The following is a 25,615-nucleotide window of genomic DNA, read 5'->3' on the forward strand; positions in this document are numbered from 1 at the left end:
TTAATGTGCATCACAGAATGACCTTCTATTACCAGACAGATCTAAAATGTTTACAAAAATCTCAAAAATGTTCCCAAACTTTCTATACAATGTCAGTGCTATGATGCCTATTTCCAAATCATTGGTTCAACACAAGGAGTGAACAGTAAGCAAAGCACTAATTCCCATCTCTCCCATTCACATTGGTACCTCACATCTTTCAAATATGAACCTTAAACACAAGTTGACTGATGACTTTCTAATTTCACCTTTATGTTGATTCCTGACAACACCTAAGAATGGAGAGCTAAAAATGAGACATACCACATCCTTGTGAATCAGGGCCTGCTTTCCCAGGAGATGAAATTCTTCGAAACCCGCTTCTACATCCGAGCTGCACACGGGGAGACAGATCAAACTTCTCATCCCGGGGAAAATCAACGACAGAATCTGCTAGGAACTGCTTGGAATCCAAATGCAGCAGAAAATCACCATCCTTAATCTGTTTTATAAATGCTCCAATGAGATTTTCCCCAACAACTGCATTTTCTAAAGAGGGAAAAAAAACGCAACAAAATAGTATGAAAGATATTTCCATAGTACAAGACTGGATAACCACACAGAAACTAATGAAGTTGAAGTTAAAAACAAAGGCAGATACAGAAATAAAAGCACGTTAACAAACAGAAGACCATAATGAATCTGTACAGCATCTATAAAATTATAGTCTTACTTTACAGACTCTTTAAATACATCCAAAGACACCTCAAACAGAAGGTCCCAAAGCTGCCTTAATGGGTAATGGAAGTTGGAACATAATGGGACATGATGGTGCCATGACTATATAAAGAGAGTAGGTCCTGCGCTGTCTCTACTGAAACCAGGCAATCATTCCCTTGAAAAGTTTTTTTTGTACTACAGGGAATTTATAATGTGGGGAGGGTCAAAAAGGTAATGCCCTCAAAGAGGAACACTTTCAAAAGAAAAGCTGAATATAAAATCAAACACACTTATACTTTGATTCACTTTCTGCAAACTGCTTGAATATTCACAAGGGCAATGGAATATTAGACAAGATAGAATTCAGAATAGAAATAATTTTGATTAAGGAAGAAGTTTTTACAGTAACGATGGTGAAACACTTGACCAAGCTGCCCAGAGAGGCAGTAGACGCCCCACCCCTGGAAATGTTCAAGGTCAAATTGGAGGGGACTCTGAGGAACCTGACTGAGTTGAAGATGTCCCTGCCCATGGCAGGGGTGTTGGCACAGATGACCTTTAAAGGTCCCTTCCATGCGAAACCATTCTGTCATTCTGTGTTTTGTGTTTCCTGTAGAATACGGAACAACTGGATGGGTGTAAACAATATCAAACTGTAGAGCCAGGAACTACAGGACCACTGCAGCTGCCATCTGTGTCCTGAAGGATTCTGAATTCAGTTCTGGTCAAGCAAAATTTCTGAAGACCCAGAGTTAGAAGGAAGGACACATGCAGACAGAGCTATTTCTGTTTAGTGCTGGGAACATCATTCCAAAGGAGTAAAACTGGAGAAAAGGTCACACAGAATCACCAAGGTTGGGAGAGATATTCAAGATAATCTAGTCCAACCACCAACCCAGCAGCACCATAATCACCCCAAAATGATATCCTCAAGTGACACATCCAGATGCCCCTTGAACATTGCCAGAGATGGTGACTCCACCACTTACCTGGCTGGCTTATTCTAATGCCTGACCATTCTCTCAATGAAAAAATTCTGGTATCTCACCTGAACCTCCCTGAGCCCATTTCCTCTTGTCCTGTCACCTGAGACCTTGGAAAAGAGAATAACCCCCACCTCCTTTCAGGCAGCTGTAGAGAGCAATAAGATCTCCCCTTTTCTCCAGGCTAAACAATCTCAGCTCCCTCAACTTCTCCACATGAGACTTGAGCTCCAGACCCTCCTTCAGCTCCACTGCCTTTCTCTGGACATGCTCTAGAACTTCAATGTCCTTTTTGAAGTGAGGGCTCCAAAAATGAACACAGGATTTGAGGTGTGGCCTCACCAGTGTTGATGAGGGACAATCACTGGTCCGGCTGGCCACATTATTCTTGATACAGGCCACTAATCTTGATATGCCCACAGAGGGCCTTTGAACTTGGGATACATTTTTAATATCTTTTTATTCTGAAGGAAAATACTGACTGCTTTGAAAGAAGTTCCTTACACCCTCCCTAACTCTCCTGGAAACCACAGCAAACATCTGCTGGTCAGTGGTCTCTGTATAGTTGCTCTAGGACATCAGAAGCAAAGATCATTCTTTAGTGTCAAAGGTAATGCAACTAACAGAAAAGGAGGGAAAAGGGGAAAAAAAGAAAGAATAACTTGGAAGAAATTAGTTAGATTTTTGACAATGTGTATATTGTGTTTCTCTGAATACAATGAATATAAACACTTTTCCACCACTGAGCTCTTGTCCAATGGAAATTAACATCTGGGACAGTTCAGCTCATGCTCGATAAAGTAATTTTCAATCCTAGTTAAGGCAGCTGGGAGAGGCAGTCCCATCTGAAAGAAACATTCAATTATAGATTCTTTCCACTGTATGGTCACAGCCTGAAAAGGGAAATATATCAACACCAAAACCTCAAAAATACAACACCAGTGTTAAAGGGAAGAAAAATTATTAAAAGCAAACAGGTTTAATCCACAGAAACATCAGAGAAAGAAAAATTACCGATATCATGTAAGTCAGGGAGAGAAGCTGTTGGGATGTTTTCCAGCTGAGTCCTCCATGTGATGTTCACTCCCAGGCGATCCTTGCTCAGGCATTCCACATAGACAGTGGAATCATCACACATTGAAACTGAGCTAGTTTTTCCAAATGCATTTACCTTCAATTCAGAATTAAGTGAAATTACAGTTAGTCAACCTGAGAACTTTCTTGTTCTTGCCTTGCCCTATTTATTTGCACTGTTCAATACTCAAAGTAACACTGTCAAAAGGAGCTGTAAAAACAGAAGCAAGAAAACAATTTTAGCAAGTTGTATACTCACTGTAAGAACAGTCAAAATATCCTCTTCCATTGAAACACATTTTTAACAAATACTGGGCTAGTGTGACATGACTTTTATGGCTGGAACTAAACTGATCTGATGATGTGGTGTGAGATTAAACCTCCTATTTTCCCACTCATCCATATGAGAGTGCTGCCAATCCTGACAGATTTCATGGCATATCCCATTCTTCCACATTTCTCAAATAGGCAAAGGTCTATGTTGTGTTTCACTTTTTTTTTTTATTATTATTTTATTTTTAATGCAACACAAAACCCAACCAAAGAAAACAAAACCAAACCAAACAAACAGAATCCACCACCAATGGAAGATAAGGAATTTAAATTACCTGGAGGTGACATAAACCACGAGCCTTCAATTCATCTAAAATAAATATCTGGAATGCCTGGAGTAATCCAGAATAGTCAGAACTACACGTCTTCTCAGGAGGCAGGCGTAGCTGAAAGTGTGTTTGAGCTTGGACTGTCTGAAATAATTGGAGCTCTAAAAATGAAGTAGAGAGGGCATTTAGTAACCTCACTAATGAGGAACCCAATCTTCAGAGTTACTTTGAGAAAGGACAACACTGATTTGACATTCTTATGTTGATGAAAAATATCTCTCCACTTTTAGATGAAAGCAGTAGAGCTATCAGTAGTAAATAACAAGCAGGAAGACACAAGCTTGATAAAAGTAAATGTTATGCAGTATAGAAAAAGCCAAGTGATATATTTAGATAATAATGGAGAGATATTTTACACTGGATCTCTAACTCACAGAAGGATAAGGACAATCTGGATCATTACTGATAAATTTTCCTAAGCCTTAGCAAATAGGATGTTCCAGAGGACTACATGAAACCTGACATTTTGCCAATACTTAGAAAAGAAACAGAAAGACAGGAATTATTGACCTGTCGATTTTCACTTTTCTTACATGCAATCATGAAAACACTTATATAAAAAAAGAATTAAATGGTGAAACCAATTATTACTAATGTAAATGGGCTTTTGGAAACTCAGCTTGTCAAACTAACCAAGAATAAGCTTTAGGAGAGAATAAATTTGCAGAATAATGGTGTTGCCATGGACGTCTACAAGAGCTTTCTGATTTTTTGACAGCAAACCTAAGTGATGCTAATCACACAAACTGATGACAAATCCGTGAGCTCATCAGTCAGAAAATCAAAATCTATTTAATCAGTTTTTAGCAAGAAAAAAATATGCAAATTTCTTGTCTCCTTGGAGTCACACTGATCCCAGGCTTCATGGATGGTTTGTTATCTCAGGTTCAGCACAATGTACTGTCATTCCACCTCCAAATGGGGCTGGCTCTTATCCCAACAGGCTGGACAAGCAGCAGAGCTCTCCCTCATTCATCTCCTCTGCAGGCCCTCCGTGCATCACATACAAGTGTCACTGCTGGAGCACAATTCCTCATCCCTCACCCCAAAAACGAGCATGAGAAAGCCTGGAGAGCCTCCAAGGAGAAAGGCAGGCAGGACCCCTGCTTCTTCCTGCAAGGCACAAAGCCCTCTCTGCTTAATTTCTCAGACTGTATTTAAAGAGCTGATTTAACCACAGTCTCTAGATGTATACATAAAGAATAGGAAATACGATTTTTGAGAGTGAGGGCAATTATCCATTGGAACAAATTGCTAAGTGTTTTGGTGAATTCTCCACTATTGTGAAGTTGGTTCAATTGCCTTCTAATGTATTGGGAATTTTTTCTTTCTCCTTAAAACCATGCTCTATTCCGAACACAAATTACTGGGGGAAGTCCTTGGCTTACAGTAAACTTTATAGCAGATTGCCACACACTCCCCTCTGTCCCTACAAAGTTACTCCACTGCCATCAGGCAAACATGGAAATTATTTCATAACATGCTACAGAAACACAATCACAAACAGACAAAAGTTTCAGTCTGAAATTGAAAGTTTAAAAATATTTGCATTTGGAATAGAAGAGTTTAACCCATTCTGAAGACTGCTTAATGGGTGTAACCTATTCTGGAAATGAAAAGTAGCTGCAAACTTGGCAGGAAGACCTGCATTTCTCAAAGTTCATCACTGCTACAAATTGCCATTTTGATCAGAATGTATGTCTTTTTTAAAATAATTGAAAAGGCCAACATTAATATCCAATTACATGAGCTCTGAATGGACATCTAATTCTTCCAAGATTTAAAGTGCCATTTTTTTCTTGAAAAATGGCCTGAAAAATACCAGAAGTCAGCCAATAAATACAACAATAATCCTTAAGAACAGACTGCTGCAAAAAAGATGCAGAAGTAACAGTGACTTGATTATGCAAATAAACAGTCAAGTTTTGCCAAATTCAAACATCTGGCACTCATCTGTTCTTCCAGGACTAAGTAGTTCCATCAGAATCACTTATGGTGCCAGCATCTTTTAACTAACAAAAAATTCTGCATATAGAGTGAAGGGCTATTCATAGCTCTATTATTACATGCAGGAGGGACGGTTTCTGGCACAGGGGCCAGCCAAGAGCCAGAGGTGAAGATGGTAGAAAAGGAACACATCTCCTGCACTTCAACTTAGCAACTCCCCTACAACTGTGGTTGTTTTTCACATAGCAGTTCTGTAATAAAAGCTGATTTTTGCACTCTTTGCACTGCTCTGAGCCCTCCCCAAGCCCCAGCAGATCAAATCACATCAGAACAGGTCAGGTCAGATCACATCAGACATACTCTGGCAGGCCTGGAGCAGAGGGGCAGCCGAGACCCAGCGCCGCTGCCGTGCGTCACACTGGGATGAGGTGTTGGGAGTGGCACTGTGGAAGCCCTGGCGACACATGAGCTGGCACTGCTGGATGCCTGGGGCTTGCCCAGGGGTGTTTTCACAAAGTACAGCCCCGCTGGCCACTGCTGAGGCACCAAATGGCAGAGCACACTGCGGACCTGCAGGCACAGGAGAAAGGGGCTGTGTTAGAGGCATGCATTGATAGCTTCTACGACAAAGTTCATAAAGCCCTCATATCCACAGATTCAAACCTAGACAGCACCCTGTGCCTTTCCCACTCATCAACATTGATCTGGTGAGTGGTCAGCTTGGTTCACTTTACTGAAGCTGATGGAAAGACACATACTGACTGATGGGTAATGCATCAGGTCCAGAAAGGGACGTGCATGGTTTCTAGGAACAGATATATTTTGAGCAGTCATGAATAAATTTAAGCAGGAAATGAGAAGATTTCTAACTGACAGCAGAACAGACCTTTACAGAAGATATCTAGTGAAAACAGGCAGGGCTAAACAAACCTCATCTCAGTTCCCTTTAGATTGAAGTTTGAAAAGTTTGAAGTTTGAAAAGTTTGAGATCAGGAACTCATAACTGTGGTGTCCTCAGCAGCACCAAGATGTTTCCAGTGTCCAGCAGGGCAGAATATACATATACATATACATATACATATACATATACATATACATATACATATACATATACATATACATATACATATACATATACACACACACACACAGAGTAGCACACAGCTTTAGAGGTTCTCCCTATCAACTCACTCTGTATGAGTACAGTCATTCAAACCCTGCTAGCCCACTGTAACAGACTATTGTAGTAACTAATTACAGTGATAATTAATTTTTTACTAATCAGTACAAGACAACTGCTTTACTCAATATTATCCCAATCCCAACTTAATTACTAAATATATCCAGTAATAATTAAACACTTACGAATTCCAGAGCTACAAAACATAGGAAGAAAAAAACCAACTTCCTCACTTATAAATAAACACAAAGAAAAAGATGTTATCATACAACTCACTTGCTTGGTGTATACATAAATAATTTCCCAAATTACAATGCTCAGATCAGTCCTAAACTTCCTGATCCTTTAAAAGGGAGGCAAACATTGATGATGGTTCAGATCTGAGCACCCTCCCTCTCCCCTTCTGAAGGAGATATAAAGAATAATTCCATAACAAAACAGCCACTTCATTTAAAGTATGAAAAACTCATATTAAATTTTCAGTTAAAGTATAAAAACATTGCAGGATGAATCTGGGATCCAGTGTGTGAAGTACATCTTTGTTTTCCAACTCTGAGCATTTTGATGCCAACAAAAAAAGCTTTCATATCTGCCTCTCTGAATTGCCAAATGCATATTTTTATCCAAGACTTCTTTATAGAAACTTTTTTACAATAACTCTGTAAATGGGGCCACTACATTCCTTCTCTTCAATCACTGATTTTGTATCCAGACTTTCTCAGTAAAGGTGGAAACCTGGCATCCTTGCTTGACAAACTTCTAATAAATCTCCCAAGGCTTTAGGACTAGAAGATACCTCTGTAAAAGAGATAGTAATAATTATCCTGGCCATTAAATTACAATAATATAATCTTTATACAGAGCATGTAAAAATCAGTCTGTGGTTTCTTGATTGCTCTAACACATTTCTATATCCAGCAAGTCATGTCCAGTCTCAGCTGAATGGAGCTACAATCTCTTACTGCCTGTTCCATTGAGATTCGGTGTGTGAACCAGGGAAAGACCCAGTCTCCAAAAGAGAAGTGATCAGTAGTTCCTGGTGTGATTCAGAGGTTTCAATTCACCATCAGTAACTTGCTCATTTATCCCTCTAGAGATGCCACTTCATTTACTATTTTTGTCAAGCCTGCACCATTTTGTCATTGTCCTGTTTCCTGGTCCTGTAGGTGTGAATCAGAATCCAGCTGAATACTGACACTTCTTTCACAGGTGTTTCCAAAGGCTTCCACAAGGAAATTAACATCTCCAGAACCTTCTCTGAAACATGTCTGTCCTCTGTCTGCACTCAGAGTTATGGGATGAGGGCATGAGGCTGGGAGATGCATGTGAGGACTGCTAGGATATTTTCATCGTCTCTCCAGTGCATGTCAGCTAGAAGAAGCTGGATTCTACCTCTGATGGAAGTGATTAAACTAATGAAAACCTCCTGGCATGTACTGGGCACTCTGAGTTATTACTTTCTGTTTACAGCTGTCTGTTTTGATGCAGGAGGAGAAATGTATCATATTTTCCCACCACAACAGCTTATTTTGCTGATAGACAACATCTGCAAGGTAGCAGTATAGTAATCCTTTTTTCCTGAACAATTATTTGTAATTCCCAGGACTAGAGGCATAAGGCTGGGTAGACTGAGGAGAAAACTAACTTTTTATTTTTTTTATTTTTACACAATAACTAAGTTGTATATCATGAAAAGTTCAACTGCTCTTTCAAAATCCAGGGAAACCATTAAATATTGTTTCAATCATTGAGTCCAGCTATTAACCCAGCAGTGTCAGCTCCACCACTAAACCATGGCCTCAAGTGTCACATCTTATATCTGGTCAGCGAGCACAAGCCTGCATTGATCTTTATACAGCAGAATCACAAAAGGAAACAGAAGCAAATGGTCTTGTTTCCCTAATTTTTTTCAACCCTTCTCCCCCCAAACAAACAATCAAAAAAAAACCTAGCAGCAAAATAACTATGCAAACAGCAGTGTCCTGCAGCTGGAGACACAAATGTAAATGGAGATGTAAAACTAATGTTTTCTTTTTACATCTCTACTTTCCACTAATCATTTCATTTTGGAGCATAGCCCTTTAGAAAGTTTAATTAATTTTGCTTCAATTCAGTGATAGGAAAATGCATAAAGGACATTGAAATTTAAATTTATCCAAATGTCTCCCATTTAGATATCTCACTGGAAACCATGAGTGAATTCCAGTGCTTCACAGCTCAGGTCATTCAGGAAATACTCTGTGAATATGCAGTGTTTTGGCACATCCTTTTCACAATTCTGGTCACCAGCCAAGAGTCAGGATGGCAGAAGTATACATTTTTCAAATTTTATTTTAGTCAGCTGAATGGGTTTTAATCCCAGAGCCAGCTCAGACTGGAGCAGGTTCAAGTTTGCAGCAAGCTGTTCAGACTGGCCTTATAGCTGGGTTTCATAGCTCAAATGGTTTGACTCAATCAATTTTATGAATCAGTAAAAGGATCCATTCCCTTCTCCATTTTCTCTCACAAAACACCTGAAGAAAACTGGACAGCACAGCCAGCTAGGTCTGAAATCTGCTACAACACAAAGATAAGCATGTTGCTTGAGCAAAAGTCTCTAAAGGTCTGAAGAAGTAAGATTAAATTCAACTAGGGAGTGGAAAAAATTAGGATCTGGGTTAAATTTCAGGCCTGTATTTGCTCACAAGTGGAATGCCTGCAGCAGGGACTCACTTGCACATTCTGGTCTTCCCCCATTTACTCGTGTCCCTGGCACCTCTTCTCCATTGCCGAAGACACACCAGCAGCTCCCCTGGTCCTGGCTGCACTGCATGGGGGAGAAGCTCCCGTTGTCCCCCTCACACTGCGGGATGTCGCCTCTGCCAGCTTCTCGTGAAACTGCTTTGGACTTCAGCATGCTGCACAAACTGGGACCTGCAGAGACAGAGATTCTTTGCAAGATACAGAATAGAAAACAACAAATTGACCTAAAGTCTTTACCAGCGGTGCTTCCAACCTGTTTGGTGGTTAGGGTGAGTAGGAAGAAAGAAAACTGACCACGAAAACAAATAATTTGTTTCATTAGAGAAATGGGGAATTTACTTCCACTAGAAAAAAAACACTTTTTTTTTCCACAGATTAAAGTGCAAGTGATGTTGTTTTAGAAAAACAGTTGAAAAAAATGCTGTTATTTATTTTTCATTTAGATGTTTTTTAATTTTTACAAATGTGATGATGTATCATTTAGAGGCTGATATTTAGGAGGCCAAAAAAAAATCAAATTAGTAAAAATTTAGCTTTTAGTAAAAATTTTTGATCAAGGTAATTTTAAATGTAATTATATGATCATTTATATTTTTAAATAGTTAAAATGATGGTAAGAAATCAAGGATTAAAAAAAATGCATAGAAGCCCATTCATAAGTTTGTCTAGACTGTTTTATTTCTGGTGTTAAGAAAATAACTATTTTCAGATACCCTTTCAATGTTGCTGTGCTTTGTATGCACCCTATCACTGAGGAATTAAACTATGAGCCTCCCATGTTTCACAGGCAGCATTCTGAAGAGGAAAGTACATATGCTGCAAAGCATAGGCATCACAGGCAAGGGGCAAAGCATTACTCACACTCAGGATTGCCATCCAAGTCTTTGCTGCCACGCTGGAATATTTCTCCTGACACAGGATCCACACACCAAATATCTGTGTCAGATCTCTGCAGCACAGTGTATTCTCCTGTCTGCAAAGAATCAAGGACCTGTCATTGCAGAGCAATGTCTTTTTAATACAGACATGCTAAAATCTATACCCCAAAGGTTGGTTAAGCTTTATTATGCTTACACTTGTCCATAATTAAAACATATTGAAAAGAAACGCAAAATACAGTCTAACTAATTTAATAGGTAGACCAGTCCCTGAGAGAATCAAGAATCATTTAGGTTCGAAAAGACTGCAAAGATCAAGTCCAACTATTACCCCAGCATTTCTGAGTCCACCACTGAATCATATATTTAAGCACCACATCTACACATTTTTTGAACATGTTTCAAGATAGGAATTTTTCAGAATTTTATCTCAATGGACTTTTAGTCTTCATCCTGCTTAATGGTTCGACTCAGTGATCTCAGAGGTCTTACGTGATTCTGTGTGATAATGACTGTTACATGAAATGTCTGTTCCTTGCCTGTCTCTAGCCTGCTCACTGCCACATTTTGAGAGCATGACAGACCCTGTTTTTTTGGGACATCTGCACCCAGCTCCCTCTCACACTGTCATCCTCTCACAGCTTGGGAAGAAAGAGCCCCCCACATGTCAGTCAATTAAGATGTGCCTTTTAAGCACAGCTCTGCAAGAGCACCAGGCAAAGCCAGCCTGGGGGAGGGAAGCGTGGAGGCACAACTTCCTATTCCCAGTCTCCATTTCAAAACTATTTAAATTCTACCTTCTGCAGGGCAGTACCAGCTGTCAGTTTTGTGTTACCCTTTTCTTTCAGGTTAACAGAAATGCACAAGGGTTGCTTAAGGAGCATGGACAGAAAGTCTATGTGACTCTGGCATGGTGCAAGCAAAACTGCTCCTCCCTCAGTCATGTTAAATCACCTCAAGGCAGTTGGGGATGAACAGATCAGCTGTAGAGGTGTCCGGCTTTGCACTGCTCTGTCTCCAGCTGGAAATTAGGGCATTGGCTCGTGACCGCTGACACGAAGTCTGGCCTGTCAGAGGGAAAAAAAATTTAAAACAAAATCAAGTTTTAGACCTAAGCAAAAGAAAGAGTTACATCACCAGCTCCCTCACACATCTGCAATAGGCACTGCTACAGTCTCAGGCAGGGAATTCCTGATTGGTGTTTGTTAAAACCACAGAATAGCTGAGGTTAGAAGGCACTTCTGGAGACACCTGGTTGGAGAACTGATCCAGTCCCCTGCTCAGGCAGGGCCACCTGCCAGTAGAGGGTCTGCTCTCAGATCATGCAAGCCAGAATCAACACACAATGAAATTAAATTAGCAAATTAAGAATATAATTATTTTTACTTTTCTTTCAATGGTTAGAAGCAAGCCTTACTTCATGCATATCATATGAGAATTTCAAATAAATATTAAAATTTACAAGAACAGGTAAAGACAAACATTTAGGAAGAAAACCCAACTGACATTTGGGAAGTTCTGCTGAGCGTGAGACCAAGGAATCCATGACATAACGACCTCTCTCATCCACACACCAGCAATGACCTGTCCAGGGAAGAGAAGCAGCTTTATTTTAGATGTGCTACTGCAGTGTGCTTTGTTGCATACTAGGAAGATTTTCATCCTCAGCAGCTCCATGGAAAGGGGTCAGTAAATCCAAGTCACAGCTAACTCTGCTGTTCAGGGTTAAGCAGACCACACCTGAGAGCAGTGGTGCAAATGGAAATGTAGCAGCTCTGGTGAGACTCCCCCACTGTAGGCCTATCACCCTCTCCCAGAAATTTGGCATCATCCACAAACTTGCTGAGGGTGTGCTCCATCTCATCATCCTGGTCCTGGAGCGAAGGCATTAAGCAGTATCAGCTGCTGGACCAACCCCCAAGGAACACATCTAGCAGCAAGCAACTGAATATCTACTGATTTTTGAGTCCCAATGAGCTTCCACTTGAAATTTACACACTTCTTGTAGACCACATCACCTTCCTCCAGTCTGACTGCTACTGGTTTTCTGTCTTTTAATTAGAATTCTTAGGGGCTTTTTAGTTTGTTTGGGTTTGGGGGGGGGTTGAGTGTGTTTTGTTTGTTTTGTTTTTTGTATTTAAACAGCCCAGAGTGTCTTGCTAGGAATTGCTCACCTGTGCTCCTGTAGCACTGAGTTGGCTCCCAGTTGCCCAGGCCATCACACTGAGGGATGTAAGGGAGAAATCCCAGCTGTGCTGCTTCCCCAGCAGAACGTTTGGATGTAAAGTGACTCTGCCAGTAGAAGTGCAGGACTACAAAAGAGAAGTAAAAGAAAGCTGATAGTGCCCAATACAGGATACCTTAAATGCACGTATTTGCAAAAATCCAAATATTCCCTGTTCTTCAGAAGACAAATTAATAAATGAATTTAAGTACATAAAGGTACATAATTTAAGTACAAAAAGGCTGCTTAGTGCCCAGATTTTATGTTTGCATTGTGTTGTACATATGAGACAGCTGAAATCAGTTTTTGGAGCGGCATCTTAATAACTCTGATTAATTACACCTGCTGAGTCGCACCTGCCTTTCAGCAAAGTTGCCTTTGACATCAAGTGCTCTTGCACAGATTCTGGGCATGACTCCATTGAATTCAGCCCTCCTCTCCCTTCCACCCACCTGACCACGCAGCCAGCTGCAGAGCAGAGTCACTGCCCGACAGCAGCTTTTGGGAGATCACTGCCCCCGGGCCATAGGGCCCAGCAGAGCGCAGCAGGTCACTGTCTGTGAGCTGTATCCCCTTTGCCAGCAAGAAGCTCTCTCCAAAGGCAAACTGGGACCCATTGGAGGCCAGGATGAGCTGCTCTGCCTCCTCCATAAAGTTCATGGCTTCCTGCTTCATACCTTCACATACACCAGGGCCTGGATAAAAAAGTGTATATATGAAGAGTATATTAACAACTTTCATCTAAATCCAGTAAATACTTGCATGTGAAAACTAACTGGTCTTTTAATTAGCATCATCTGTTTCCCTCTGAAATCAGTGTTGAATTGCTTAATGAGGCAAGAAAAAAATACTTGTCAGTGCTTAGCTGTTTAACAGCAAGAGACTTAGAGTGCCAGAAGTCACACAAGCATTCTCCATGTCCAGGGCCAAAGGCTTGATGTTTTTAAGTAAGTCCTTATTGGTTACAAACTGAGTCAATATATCTCTACAGAACAGTCCCTCAGTTGCTGCCATAAAAAAATGTGGATAATCAGAAGTGAAAGCCAGAGAAGAAAATGAAGGTATATCCTTCGGGTCTGGAGTGGCAGCTGACACTTGGCCTGTCCTCTCCATATACTTACTGACCCAGAAAGGGCAGTTCAACACACCCAACCAGCTCCACAAAACCTAGTCCTCCAAAATAACTCTGTTAATCTACTTCATCCCCTTTATTCCCCACAAAACAGGAATCTCTACCAGTTCATTGTCCTGTCTCTTCTTCACAGCTGGAAAAATACCATGTGACAAGAACAATTTCAGTATTTATAGTATAGGCCATCTGCTGGAGTGGCCCCAAAGAGGGCCCAGCAGCTTTGGAGGAGGTGTCTGGACAGAGAGCTTACTGAACTTCAGTGCTGGCCTCACTCTCCTCCTAGTGACTTCTAAGGGATATCTGTTACTCTTGACCACTTAATAATAAGCAGTAAAGAAAAGCCCTCTTGCTTCATTTTAAGGCATTCTTGACAGTCATTTACATTACAGTGTAATCCTGATTTTTCCATACAACTCTTCACACTTTCTAATATCCTTTACCACCTGGCTAAGTATCTTCTGCAAAAGTACATGTCCAAACTCCAAATTATAAAACCTACACAAACTTGATATGGAACTTTATTTTTCCTTATTCTCAAAGATCAGCCACCACTTATTTACCAGAAATGAGTCACCCTACTTCTGACATCCAATGATAACGGCAGTGCTGATAATCTTTCTGACAAGTTCTTGTCTGCTACTTCAAAGCAATTGAAAGGACTTCCCTCTCTTGTGGCATAAAATAAAGGACCAGAAAACACTCCTACTTATATGCCAGAAATTGTTACTTACATGCTGGAACCTGGTTCACTCCTGCCTTTGTTCCTTCCAGCTCTCTTCCTTTGCTGTCAACACACCAACAATCACGAAGTTCAAAGTGGCCTAATGGAGCACTGAAATCAGTGTAGGGTCCTGGGTAGTAGCTCAGCTGCTCAGTCAGAAGCTGCCAGAACGTATATGGGTCCAGCAAAATGTTCTCAGATGCACTGCTCAGGTTTCCTTTCAGCACTTCAGGTGGGAGATCCGTGAAGGAGGAATACATGGAGAATATGGGGAAGACATTCTGGTGCCCAGCCTCATATAAAGCTTTAACAAAAGCTGAGAAGTCTCCAGAGGATGCCTCTTTATACCCAGCTATAATGTTCAACAGATCAGGAACAGGCAGGGGTTTGCCTTCGTTGTTCTCTGCCATCCACCTCTCGTACCACTCGAAGGCTTGCTCGGGAGGGCCGCTGCACTGCACCTGCCTCCAGCCACCCGCAGCATCACACTGAGGGAGGTGCAGGCTGGACAGCTGAGGAACAGCACTTGGGTCTGACAACAGCAGCTTCACAGCCTTGAGAAACTCCTGACCAGCTGTTACTTGGCAAGCACTCGGGCCTGGGAAAAGAAAAACATGTACATCTTCCTAATGCACCGAAGATACACAATACCCCTATCCTTTGGTACAATAAACACCGCTACTAAAACTTGGTCACTCAGCCCAATAATAAAAACATTCCTGGCTTGTTACTAAGAGGGCTTAGCAATATTAAGGTCCCATGCTGAACCAGGGCAAGATTTCCAAAGGGATATGAGCCCTCCAAAATGAACAGATATATGTTTGTTTTTTGGTTTTGGTTTTTTTTTTTGTGTGTGTGTGTTTTTTGTTTGTTTGTTTTTGGTTTTTTGGGGGTTTTTGTTTGTTTGTTTGTTTTGGTTTTTTTTTGTTTTGTTTTGTTTTGTTTTCTTTAATTTGTGAGTACATTAGGTACTTGTAGTTCTTACTGGGGTCCAGGTGCCACTAAATGCCTTCCTGAATCTGTTTACATCGATAAGGTATTTTCAGATATACTTGGTAATCAGGTTGTTACTTGTTATTTAGACAATCACTGCAAAATAAACTATCTGAATAGTGGGAAAATACTGATTTTATTCTGCTTGGATTGAACCAGAATCTCAAGACTGTGTGTTCTGTCTTCCTACACTTTACTGAACATTGCTGCTGAATATAAAAATAACATCCCTTGAAATAATGGAGTGAGTTTGGTTTGGAAGCCTTTTATGCCATCTCCAGAGCCAAATTTCATTTTGCCACCAAGCAGCTCTACAAATCCAGCCAACCATGGGAGTTCATCTTTTGAGCACCAGAGAATTCTGAACCTTTTAATTTGGACTGCACTACAGATGGGTTGTTAGCTATAAATCCCCTCTCAATTCAGATCATTACAACAAACTCCCCATGACTTCTGCAAACTGCTACTCAAAGCATCTCCCTCACTATGCACCACTCTCAGCTGCTGGACACTGCTCTTTCTCCCAAAATGAGAAGCAAGCTCTCCTCTTGGTCTATTCTCTCCACTGATGTGTCATTTTCAGTTCACAGAAACTTCAAAGACAAATATTCACCGCCTATGTGCTTCTTTTTTCATATTCCATAAAGAAAAGGGTAAGGAGAAGCAGTTTATAGCCTATCAAACTGATGTCAAAAGTAATTTGCAACTCATCTTTTTGGCCTGACTGTGATTTATGAGAAGCCTACCAGTCATTAAATCCTCCTCCTATGTTATGAGTCCTGTGATATCTTATCAATTGAGGATACATTCTTGAGCTAAAAAGACTAAATCAAGTTCATAGTTTAAGGCACTGAAAATCTTTAGTTCTTTTGAAAAGATGAACCAGTGACCATGCCCAGGTGACTTGGTCTGGGAGTAAAAGGGCTTTTTTCACTAGACAGGGGTCACATTCACTTCCACAGATGTTCCAGGTCTCGTGGGCATCGTGGATGTTACACACTCCAGCTGCACACTGAGGCAGAGACATGCCAATGACATGTTCAGTAACCAGGCAAGACCTCAGGCTCCTCTGCTTTGACTGTGCCCACCCTACACTCTCACCACCTTTAGGACTTGGGATATCAAGGCTGACAAACACTGTATTTCCCACTATTCCCCTGCAGCTGTAAAGCTGGCTTGCTTTCCTGATAGGAGACATTTGCATACATCACCCATTTATTTCCAGATGTAATCAGATGCAAACAAAAAAATATGGAATTCCAATACAAAAAAAAGCACCTTTAAATTCCCAGTTCCTAAGACTTACATTGCATTGGCTTTCCAGTTTTCCCCCTTATTCCTGGAATTGTCTTGCCATTCAAATCGACGCAGAAGCAATTTGTCCCATAACACTGGAGAGGCAGAAAATCTCCATCCTCAGTACAAGAGGGAATAAAGAGATCTGAACCCGCAGGCAGGCTCTGCTTCAGGTTTTTCAGGTTTCTCCTTTGCTTCTCACACTCAGTGGGACACCTTGGGCGTTTGCCTTGACGCCTTGAGCCTGGAACCTCCTTACCCGAAGTGTCCAAACACCAGCACTCTCCTGCATAGCACTGAACTTCCTCATACCTCCCCTCCTTGGTGCATGTCGGAACAAACAGGTCCCTTGGCTCTTCATCACAGTCTCTGGATCCCAGTGCTAGTGTCACCACTTCACCTAAATCTTCAGCAACGCTTTTGGGGACAGAAATTACTTGTTGAAGAAAAGTAAAGAATGCTGGTAGTTCCAGGACAGAAGAAAGGAATTTCATCCGATTCTGATTGTCCTGCAGAGTTACTGTGCGGCCAAAGCTGCCCACAAGAGGTTTACTCAAAATGGAGCTCCCCTTGGATACCTCCAGTGAAAATGCCTCAGCTGATTCCAAAGGGCCTTGGCCATTAGTGCTCTCTGACACCTCCTCCTGTGGGAAAAACTGGCCAATGGTGTACTTCCCACTAGTGCCAAGTATCCCTGTGAAGTTAAACTGGATCAAATTCTTCAAGAACCGTCCTCCAAAGAGATTTTCTTGGAAACGCTTTGGATTGGCAATAGATTGCAGTGCCACTTGAGCCAGCTCCCTCGACGGGAACATCCCTGTGATAGCTTCACTAAGCGTGGTTTCTAGCTCAGGAGTCTGGCTGGCAAATGGGCTTTGTGCAAGTGGGGATGACAATCCAGAGTCCAGAAACAGCTCCTTGAAAGAGGGAGGGCAGGGTCTTGAAAAACCATCAATTTTGTCTGACTGCTTATCTGGTGTGGAAAACAAATTGGACTGACTGAAGTACCCAGCAGGGCCATAAAGCAGCCTCGACAAGGCCCGCCGCCGCTCAGAGATGCACGATTGCTCCTCACCTAGAGAAAGATTTTAAAAAAGAAAAAAGTACATTTCAGAACTTCCAGAACCTGTAATTCTATTGCTCTCTTTCATGCAGCTGGAGCAAGAACAGCATTAAAGTATAGATTAACCTGCTTCTCAACTATGCATCAGGCACATTGTTAAGGAATTTGAAATGTTAGTGCCTATGGTTTACAGATAAAATTCTCCAGTCAAGACCCAAAATGAAAAGGAAACACTCCTTCCCCACTGCTGAGTTCTCTGCTCTGTGGTCTTTTACTGGTTCTGTTGCTTCCCAATGTAAATTCTCATTCCTGTTCCCATGTCTGAAAGAATGAGGAATGTCTTTTCCAAATATTTTAGCTCTCTAGTAGGATGCTTGCTGCTAATAAAACCTCCAATGATCCAGGTGAAATGTGGGAACCTAAGAAGGAGAAATAGATTGTGGATGAACAGAAAGTTATTTTAAACAATGCCCACTAATAAGGAATTTATGGAAGTTTCCTAACTAGATCTTCAGTTTCATAGTGAGGTGTTCATTGCAAGAGGTTTGAAAATGAATTGTTAAAATTAGCAGTGATAGAGTGCTAAGAACCAGATGGCATTCATGAAGGAGATCTAAGGGAAAAAATACAGAATTCCAACAAAAATAGTCAAATGTGAGCATATTGAGGGTACCAACAGCGGCCCTGGGCCCATGTCCTGGGCTAAGCTGTGTCACAGGTGTAGCTCCCTCCAGCCCCATCTGTACGCTGATACACAGGCAGCAACAGCTCCGAGTTAGGATGCAACACATCAGTGAAGAAGCACAAAGCTGAGGGCTCAAAAGACAGCAAAAAAAGGAAAAGATTTGGTGAATATAAAGACACCAAGAATCAGACAGACAGGATGGTTATGGCACTGACTGCATCTCTGGAATGCACACAGCAGCTCAACTCACATGCCACACAGTTCCCTGTCCTTGAAAAGTAGCAGAACTACAGAGAAGGGAGGAAAAAATATCTTGAGGACAGAACAGCTGTTTTAGTACAAGAGAACATTCAGCCTGGACAAAACAATATGAAAAAGGTTTTTAAAATACAGGATTCTCCACATCATTCACAATAGACAATTATTCAGTATTTCTCACAGTACAGAGAAGTCCAGATGTAGAGCACATAATTATGATCATGAAATTTATTGCCAGAGAGTGCTAGGAAGGATAAATGGTTAGAGGGCAATTAGGAAATCCCTGGGAGATAACTCCACAGGGGAGGGCTGAGCACAGTGATCTAGATTCAGCCTCCAGTTTCGGGCATCTCCCACCTGCAGGAGGATATTTGGAAGTTATGTGCATTTTCCATGATTCTCATTCTTTCTCACTCAGCATCACTGCTGTCCCTGTAGGGGACAAGATGGATAAGTAGCTTTACTCTGCTCCAGCACCAGCTCCCTTGGGCTCCCCACTCCATCTCCATTTATTCCACAACCAAGCAGTATGATAAAGCAGTCACAAATCCTGTTAACAATCAGGATAAAACCTAAAATGCTGCTAAAAAGATAAGCAACTAATCTGATGTTCTGTGATTGATGTCTTTCTCACTCCTGCTTTTGCACCCTTGTTGTGCTCTGCAGTTCCTGACAGGAGCTCAGGGTCCCTTCCCCGAAGTTCCTTTGTAAAAGAACTTTCTGTAGGATGGGCCCCTTCTGTTTTCAATGTTGGCTCTTGGTTAGAGGGATGAAGAACATTCCTCAGAGGGCCAATAAGTTAGTGGAAGCCACAATCCACAGTAACAGTAATATGAAACAAATGTAGGATCATAAACACTCCCCTCCCTCCTACCCACTGTTGAATCAAATCAAAACAGAGGAAGAAAGAATAAACACCAAAGGCACTAATGGTGTGAATCTACTGCAAAAGGCCTGAGAAAAAGCATGTCCCTATGAGGACTGCCTGGTGCTCTGACTGCTCCAGTGTTAACACTGCTGAGTGTGAGAGCCAAAGACATTAAACAATCACAGAATCATTAAGGTTGGAAAAGACCTGTAAGGTTATTGAGTCCAATAATGAACCCAGCACTGCCAGGCCCAGCACTAAACTGTGTCTCTAAGTACCACATCCACGTGGGTTTTGAACACAAAATAAAACAGAGAACTGGAGACACACATGTAGCTGTCTGAAGACTTCAGCTACAACCACATGAAATACTTTCTCAGGAGCTAATCCGCAGAAATTTTTCCCTGCTTAAATTTCCTGAGCCTGCCAATAAAAGCTGCAAGCAGTCTGAAGTCATTCCCCCCTGTCCTCAGCCCCCCTCCCTCAAAAAATTATCAGGAGGGCTCAAGCAAAGCACACTCAAAGAGAAGACAACCAGTCCCAACATATGGCGAGGCCTCTTAGAGGTTCCCTTGTACTATCCTTGGTGATCCGCCTCGAAGGCACGCTGAAGTTTTCCGTTCACAGTAAGCCTGTGTGTGCCCAGAGCGCTCTGAGCACTTGGAGCCGTGACACCTAGGGCAGATTCCTCCTTTTTTAGCTCATGGGAAGCTGGGCTGTCTCACAGACAGAGCAGTTGCCTTCCCCCACGGCAACCCCCACATCAAGACCCTGTGCCCCAGCCCTCCAGCACAATCCTAAATATTTAGGTAATGTGCTTCAGAGCAAAGGTTTTTAACTTTCCTCCTCCCCTCTGGCCCCTGGACATTTCTGCTGTCATTTCCATTTGGGGCACTGATTTGATGGTGTATTGTCTGTGGAATCTCTCCATGCCCTAACCCATACACCTTTTCTGAATTGTTTGTTGGGTGGTTTTTTACAGGATTTAGCAGTTTTCCTGGCAAAATATGCAGTGACAGAGTTGGGGGAAAACAGTCAGAATGGGAGATGAAATTCCACAGTATTTCACCAAAGGAAGGAGATAAAACACAAAATCACCATCACTTGCTTCCTTAGCTTACCCCAGATATTCTCATTTAACACCTCAGTTCCTGGAGTCAAGAGCCAGATATCAGAGCTGCAAAGAAAAGCCTGGCTGCACACAAAACTAAGAGGCTAAAGAAAGATCCTAACAGAAAAAATATATATTAAAACAGTATGACATTTAATAATTTGTCAGAACGTGACTCTTAACCGCAGGGATTATCTTTGAACAGCAGAATCTGTCAGAGCCGGGAAAGGAGCCGCTTCCTTCTGAAGGCGCTGAGAGATGGGCTCGTTTTCCCTCGGGCGACTCCCACACGTACCGCAGGCCGGGGGCTGTCCGGGGCCCCATGTGCCCGGGATCTGTCTCCCCTGCGTGTCCGCACACCAGCACTGTCCCGCGCCGGAGCACTGCAGGGCCGCGTAGCCGCCGCCCGCGGCGCAGGCCGGCGCGTAGGGCTGCCGGAAGCGCAGGGCTGCGGAGCGCTCGGCCTCGCACCTCGAGGGGCCTGCGGGGAGAAGGAACGGGTTAGGCGGGGGAAGGTTCGCGTTTCACAGCCACCTCTGTTCGAGCCCATTGTCTGTCTCCTTGGGAGTAGGGGAAAGGGGAAAAAAAAAAAAAAAGGGAAAAAAAAAAAAATCCTGATCGTTTTCAGTGCCAGAGCAAAATGAGAATTCCCCATCCTCTTTTTTCCCCACAAAGAATTTGCCCCACGATTTTCTAGTGTAGGTCTAATTTCTGAAAACTAAACAGAAGATAAAACTTCGACACATTTTTTTCAGCCACAGTTGCAAGCAGGCAGAGCAGGAATATTTCTCCCAGGGAACCATGCTGGAGGCTGGGGGAGCTCTAGCACTTAGTGCAAAAGCAAAGTTGGTGATCAGGGACAGATGTACAGCTTGGGAGACTGATTTGAAGGCAAACATCAATGTTTCTGAAGAGAATCAGGTATCGCTCCTGCCAACAGATCTGCACCTGACTGTGGAGATTTGGGCTGAGAACACCCTATTTCTCCATTTCCCTCTGCCAGGATCTGAAGACCCTATTCCTCTCAAACTGGCCTTAAAGGCAAGAGAGGACAACAATGCAGCAAGTAAATTTTTCGAGGTATGATCTCTCCAATACAGGACTTTACCCTCTGAGGAGAAATTTTGCTTGCTTATATTAACCTGCAATCCTACAACCTAAACACTTGTCACCTTCAAGAACTTTCCAGCTACACCCAGCTACCCGAGTGAGGCAGCGAGAGCACAGTGTGCCAGAGCAACCTGTTCATCCAGGGGACTCTGACAGCTTTCCTCATCTGAGTGCCTCCGGGTGACAGAGCTGCGTAAGCCACCAGAGCAACCCCTCGGTGGCTGATGGACGAGGTCACATCTCCATCTTGTGGCTGGAACACCTTCCTCTGCACCGACAGGCGCTGCAGCCCCAGCTACTGCCACAGCTCAGCCAAAACCACTGTGCAGCACAGAGGGAAGGTGCCTTCAAGACTCCCCTGAAGAATCACCTTGTCCCAAAGCCAGAAAAACTGTGTGACTATATGGCCAGAGGGCTGACATCAGTATCTACTTAATATTTCTGGTGATGCAACTCCATAGCAAGAGTCAGAAAGCAATGCCAGAGGAGTTTGGGACTTTGGCTGGGAGGATGAAGTATCACCCAGGAGATTCAAACTCTCCTCAGCCAAGGCAGTTTGCTTTGGGCTCTGGTCTAGGAGAGAGGAGGTACCTGACCTCCTGTCCTGCAGAGTGCATTACCTGTAGGTGGAGAAACCCCCTCCCCACATGCCTGCCCTGACCAGGGAAGGAATGGGCCCACGGGTGGATCCAAAAGTTCAAACTCTACAAACTCTCTTGTGGCCTACTGGGAATGGAGGTGTTGGGGTCAGTGTAAAATCCTTCCTGTTTCTGAGTGTACCAACATAAACTAGGGAGCATTTTCTTGTTCTTTTAATTTAATAAATCCATCTCCATAATCCCAGGGTTAATGGGATTTCAGACAATGTGATCAGCAGGCACGTTGGAAAGCACTGATCAGAGGACAGGTACAATCTGCTGGTAAAGAATGTACAGTGCAGAGGATAAAAGCCAGCTGCAATTGAGGGACCTTGATTCTGGCATTAAAACTGTGCTATTTTATGTTTTTAGAGCAAAAAACCCTCCAAGAACAACTCTCCCCAACAGCAGCTGTCACATAAAAGCTCCAGATCTGCCCCCTGATTTACAAGGCATCTCCTGGGTTCTACTTACACCTGAACTTGCCAGAGGTAGCCAGCTGGATGCCCAGGAATCGCCTCTGCAGGATCCGATGGATGCTGCTCTCCGTGAATGTGCGGGCAGGCTCTGGCGCGGAGAAAACCGTGTCGTAAACTTCATCAAGCAGCAGTTCCAAGCCTGGGAAAGAAACACGTTTAGTACAGGGCCTGCTTTTAAGACAGAAGTCACCCTTATACCAGAGGAGCAAAGCTGGGAGACTCTCATGAAAAATAAATCCAGTCCTCTAAAAAAATCAAATGTGAAGTTATTCTGCATAGCCCTAATGCACCACATCCTGCACCCAGTGCTGGGTGCCCAGGCACTACCTTTATGCCTTGACCTCTGCCAAAACAAGCAGGAGAAACATCCTATAACTGACTATAGGCTGTGGTTTTGTTAGGTTCAGCCTGCAGTACAGAAATTGATGGAATTTTGGAAACAGTTGTTACCAAAACCAACTACAAGTCATTTTGGTTGCATACTAAAACCCAAGACATTCAGTAGTTTCTCTGAGTGCACAGATTTTTTAAGAACTTTTTTTTTTTTTTTTTTTTTTTTTTTTTTTTTTTTTTTTTCCCCCCTGGGAATTAAATGTTGAAATTCTTGACTATTATTTAAATTTCAAGCTATTGTGCTTTTTATTCTTCCCCTTTTTAAAAAAATAGAAATTAAAACCACAGTATCTAAGGAAGTTCTCGAAATTCTCAACCTCGTCATTCTTTCTTGCTGAAAAAATAACATTCTTTCTTCTAAAGCATCCCATCAGCTATTAAAATCCCTAAATCCTGAGATGAGAGAAGATGATGTCCCTGCCCATTGTAGAGAGGTTGGAGTAGATGTTCTTTAAAGGTCGTTTCCAACCCAAACAATTCCATGATTCTACCTAAGCAAGAAGAGTTTATTCTTCAGGCCCTTTATATTCACCTGGATTTGCTAGTAGGACATATCAAATATGACACAGCTTTCTAGTGTGGGCAGAAAGAGGACATTCAGAAATCCTATTCCACATCCCAAAGAGGACAGGATTAGCTCCAGGCACCAAGTCCACTCGTTGCTGACTGAGGCTCTGCTCAGGGTGGGATGTCATTAGTGAGCTCCAGCCCTTCCCAGGGGCATTACACTGGTCACATTGGTCTTACCCCGTGTAAGATTGACATTGCATTTCCAAATGAATCTGAAGATTGACAGTTGTTATTTGTCCTTTCCCTTGGGAATACAGCAGCACCCAGATTAAAGGATGGGATGCTGGAGGGCACTTACCTGTGTCTGCTAACTCCCTCCCCAGGCTGTCCACACAGTAACAGTATGCAGAGATCTCTGGGAACATTTCCCTCACCGAGCTGAATTTTTGGAAAGCCCTTGGGAGCCTGCAAGAAAAAGTAGCGTGCTGTGAAGAGCCCAGGGAGGCCCATGGACCACAACAAAGTGTCAGCTGTTTCCTTCCTGATTCTGTAGGAGAAGGATGTCTGCAGAGCACAAGGCCAGTACAAAACACTTTGGTTTCCTTTTGGCAACCAGGCTCTGACATGATCCAGCTTGCTGTTTCAGCAGGATAGCTGAAACAAATGGGATAATCTCCCTTCAAACAGATTTCTGAGCCTTCCTAAGCATGTACCCTGCATCTTACTCACTTTCAATTCTATTCTTATCTTCAGAAGGCTGTCAAAAAGTGTAAAATACATGGGCATTGGCTTAATGTTATTACAACACCCATTCATTAGCTTCTTCCACAGATCTGCATGAGATGGCGGAATGCCTAAGAAAACAGGTTGCTTCCCCTTCTTTACATGCCACGTATGATTTCTGCACTGAATTAAGTACAAAAGCTGATAAAAACCTTGCTAATATCCTTCATTTTCAAGGCATGGCTCAACATATTAAGGAGAAGGAGAAAGGGATTTTAACGTGCAACAAGACTGACTTTGGCTTCTGAAAGAGATGGTTTCCAATGTAATATTCTAGGAGTGACAACAGCCATATTCCAGCAAAGCAATTATTTAAAACAAAACTTAATAGAGTCCAAATGGGAAAAAACATAATAAATGTGGTCTTAACTGGCAGACATCCTAGGGTTTCTCCAAGCAAAAGATAAGTTTTCCTAGTTTCAAAGTGCCAAGTTCTGAAACAATCATATTATTTTATGGACACGTCCCCTTACCCTGAAATAGTATAAAGGTCTGGTGTCCCAGCTGCACATGGCTGATTGGGAAAAACCTGGCAACAGGGGAATGGAATTTTCTGCTCAACACCTTCAGAGAGTTACACAAATTAGGCTTTTACCAAGGACAGACACTCGGCAATAAGAATATTGGTGGATTAGGCACTGATTAACTGGGGAAAGGCAGTTCACAGCCACCCTGTGAAACTGTGACCAGGTTCAGTTCAGTGCCACACTACAGCAGCCTCAGAAATGCTCTAGAAAATGTAGCCTGAGAACTGCAATGAAATGCTTGTCTGGCTCAGAGCTGGTGCTCAGGCAAGCAGAGCAAGGGGCCTTTGCCACCTCCAAGACTTTGCCAGAATCATAGAACGTTCTGAGTTGGAAGGAACTTTAAAGACTATTTAGTTCCAACCCCTCTGCTGCTCCCACTACACCAACTTGCTCAGTGTCCCATCCAGCCTTGGCCTTCAACACTTCTAAGGATGGGGCATCCACATTTTCTGTAGGTAACCTGTGCCAGTGCCTCACCACTTTCACAGGAAAGAATTTCTTCCTAATATCTAAATCTAAACCTACTCTCTTTCAGTCCAAAGCCATTCCCCTTTGTCCTAACACTGTGCATTTGTTAAAAGTCCTTCTCCACCTCTCTTGTAGCCCCCTTTACATATTGGAAGGTGCTATAAGGTCTCCTGAGAGCCTTCTCTTCCCCA

General features: G+C 42.5%; 1 protein-coding gene across 1 annotated transcript in view; it reads right to left on the reverse strand.

Annotated features, from left to right (window-relative positions):
* TG (thyroglobulin) overlaps positions 1-25,615 on the reverse strand; it is a 152,048-nt gene that overhangs the window by 119,734 nt on the left and 6,699 nt on the right. Inside the window, exons 6-20 of the mRNA XM_040080105.2 lie at positions 24,005-24,111; positions 22,739-22,882; positions 20,812-20,997; positions 16,542-17,606; positions 14,253-14,840; positions 12,842-13,084; positions 12,340-12,477; positions 11,672-11,749; positions 11,120-11,232; positions 10,149-10,260; positions 9,258-9,458; positions 5,726-5,935; positions 3,365-3,519; positions 2,697-2,853; positions 304-528 (exon numbers count right to left, since the gene is read on the reverse strand). Of these exons, the coding sequence (XP_039936039.1) occupies positions 304-528; positions 2,697-2,853; positions 3,365-3,519; positions 5,726-5,935; positions 9,258-9,458; positions 10,149-10,260; positions 11,120-11,232; positions 11,672-11,749; positions 12,340-12,477; positions 12,842-13,084; positions 14,253-14,840; positions 16,542-17,606; positions 20,812-20,997; positions 22,739-22,882; positions 24,005-24,111 (3,722 nt within the window). The remainder of the gene's footprint in view (positions 1-303; positions 529-2,696; positions 2,854-3,364; positions 3,520-5,725; positions 5,936-9,257; positions 9,459-10,148; positions 10,261-11,119; positions 11,233-11,671; positions 11,750-12,339; positions 12,478-12,841; positions 13,085-14,252; positions 14,841-16,541; positions 17,607-20,811; positions 20,998-22,738; positions 22,883-24,004; positions 24,112-25,615) is intronic.

Source organism: Hirundo rustica, chromosome 1 (assembly GCF_015227805.2).
Source record: "Hirundo rustica isolate bHirRus1 chromosome 1, bHirRus1.pri.v3, whole genome shotgun sequence".
Taxonomy (NCBI): domain Eukaryota; kingdom Metazoa; phylum Chordata; class Aves; order Passeriformes; family Hirundinidae; genus Hirundo; species Hirundo rustica.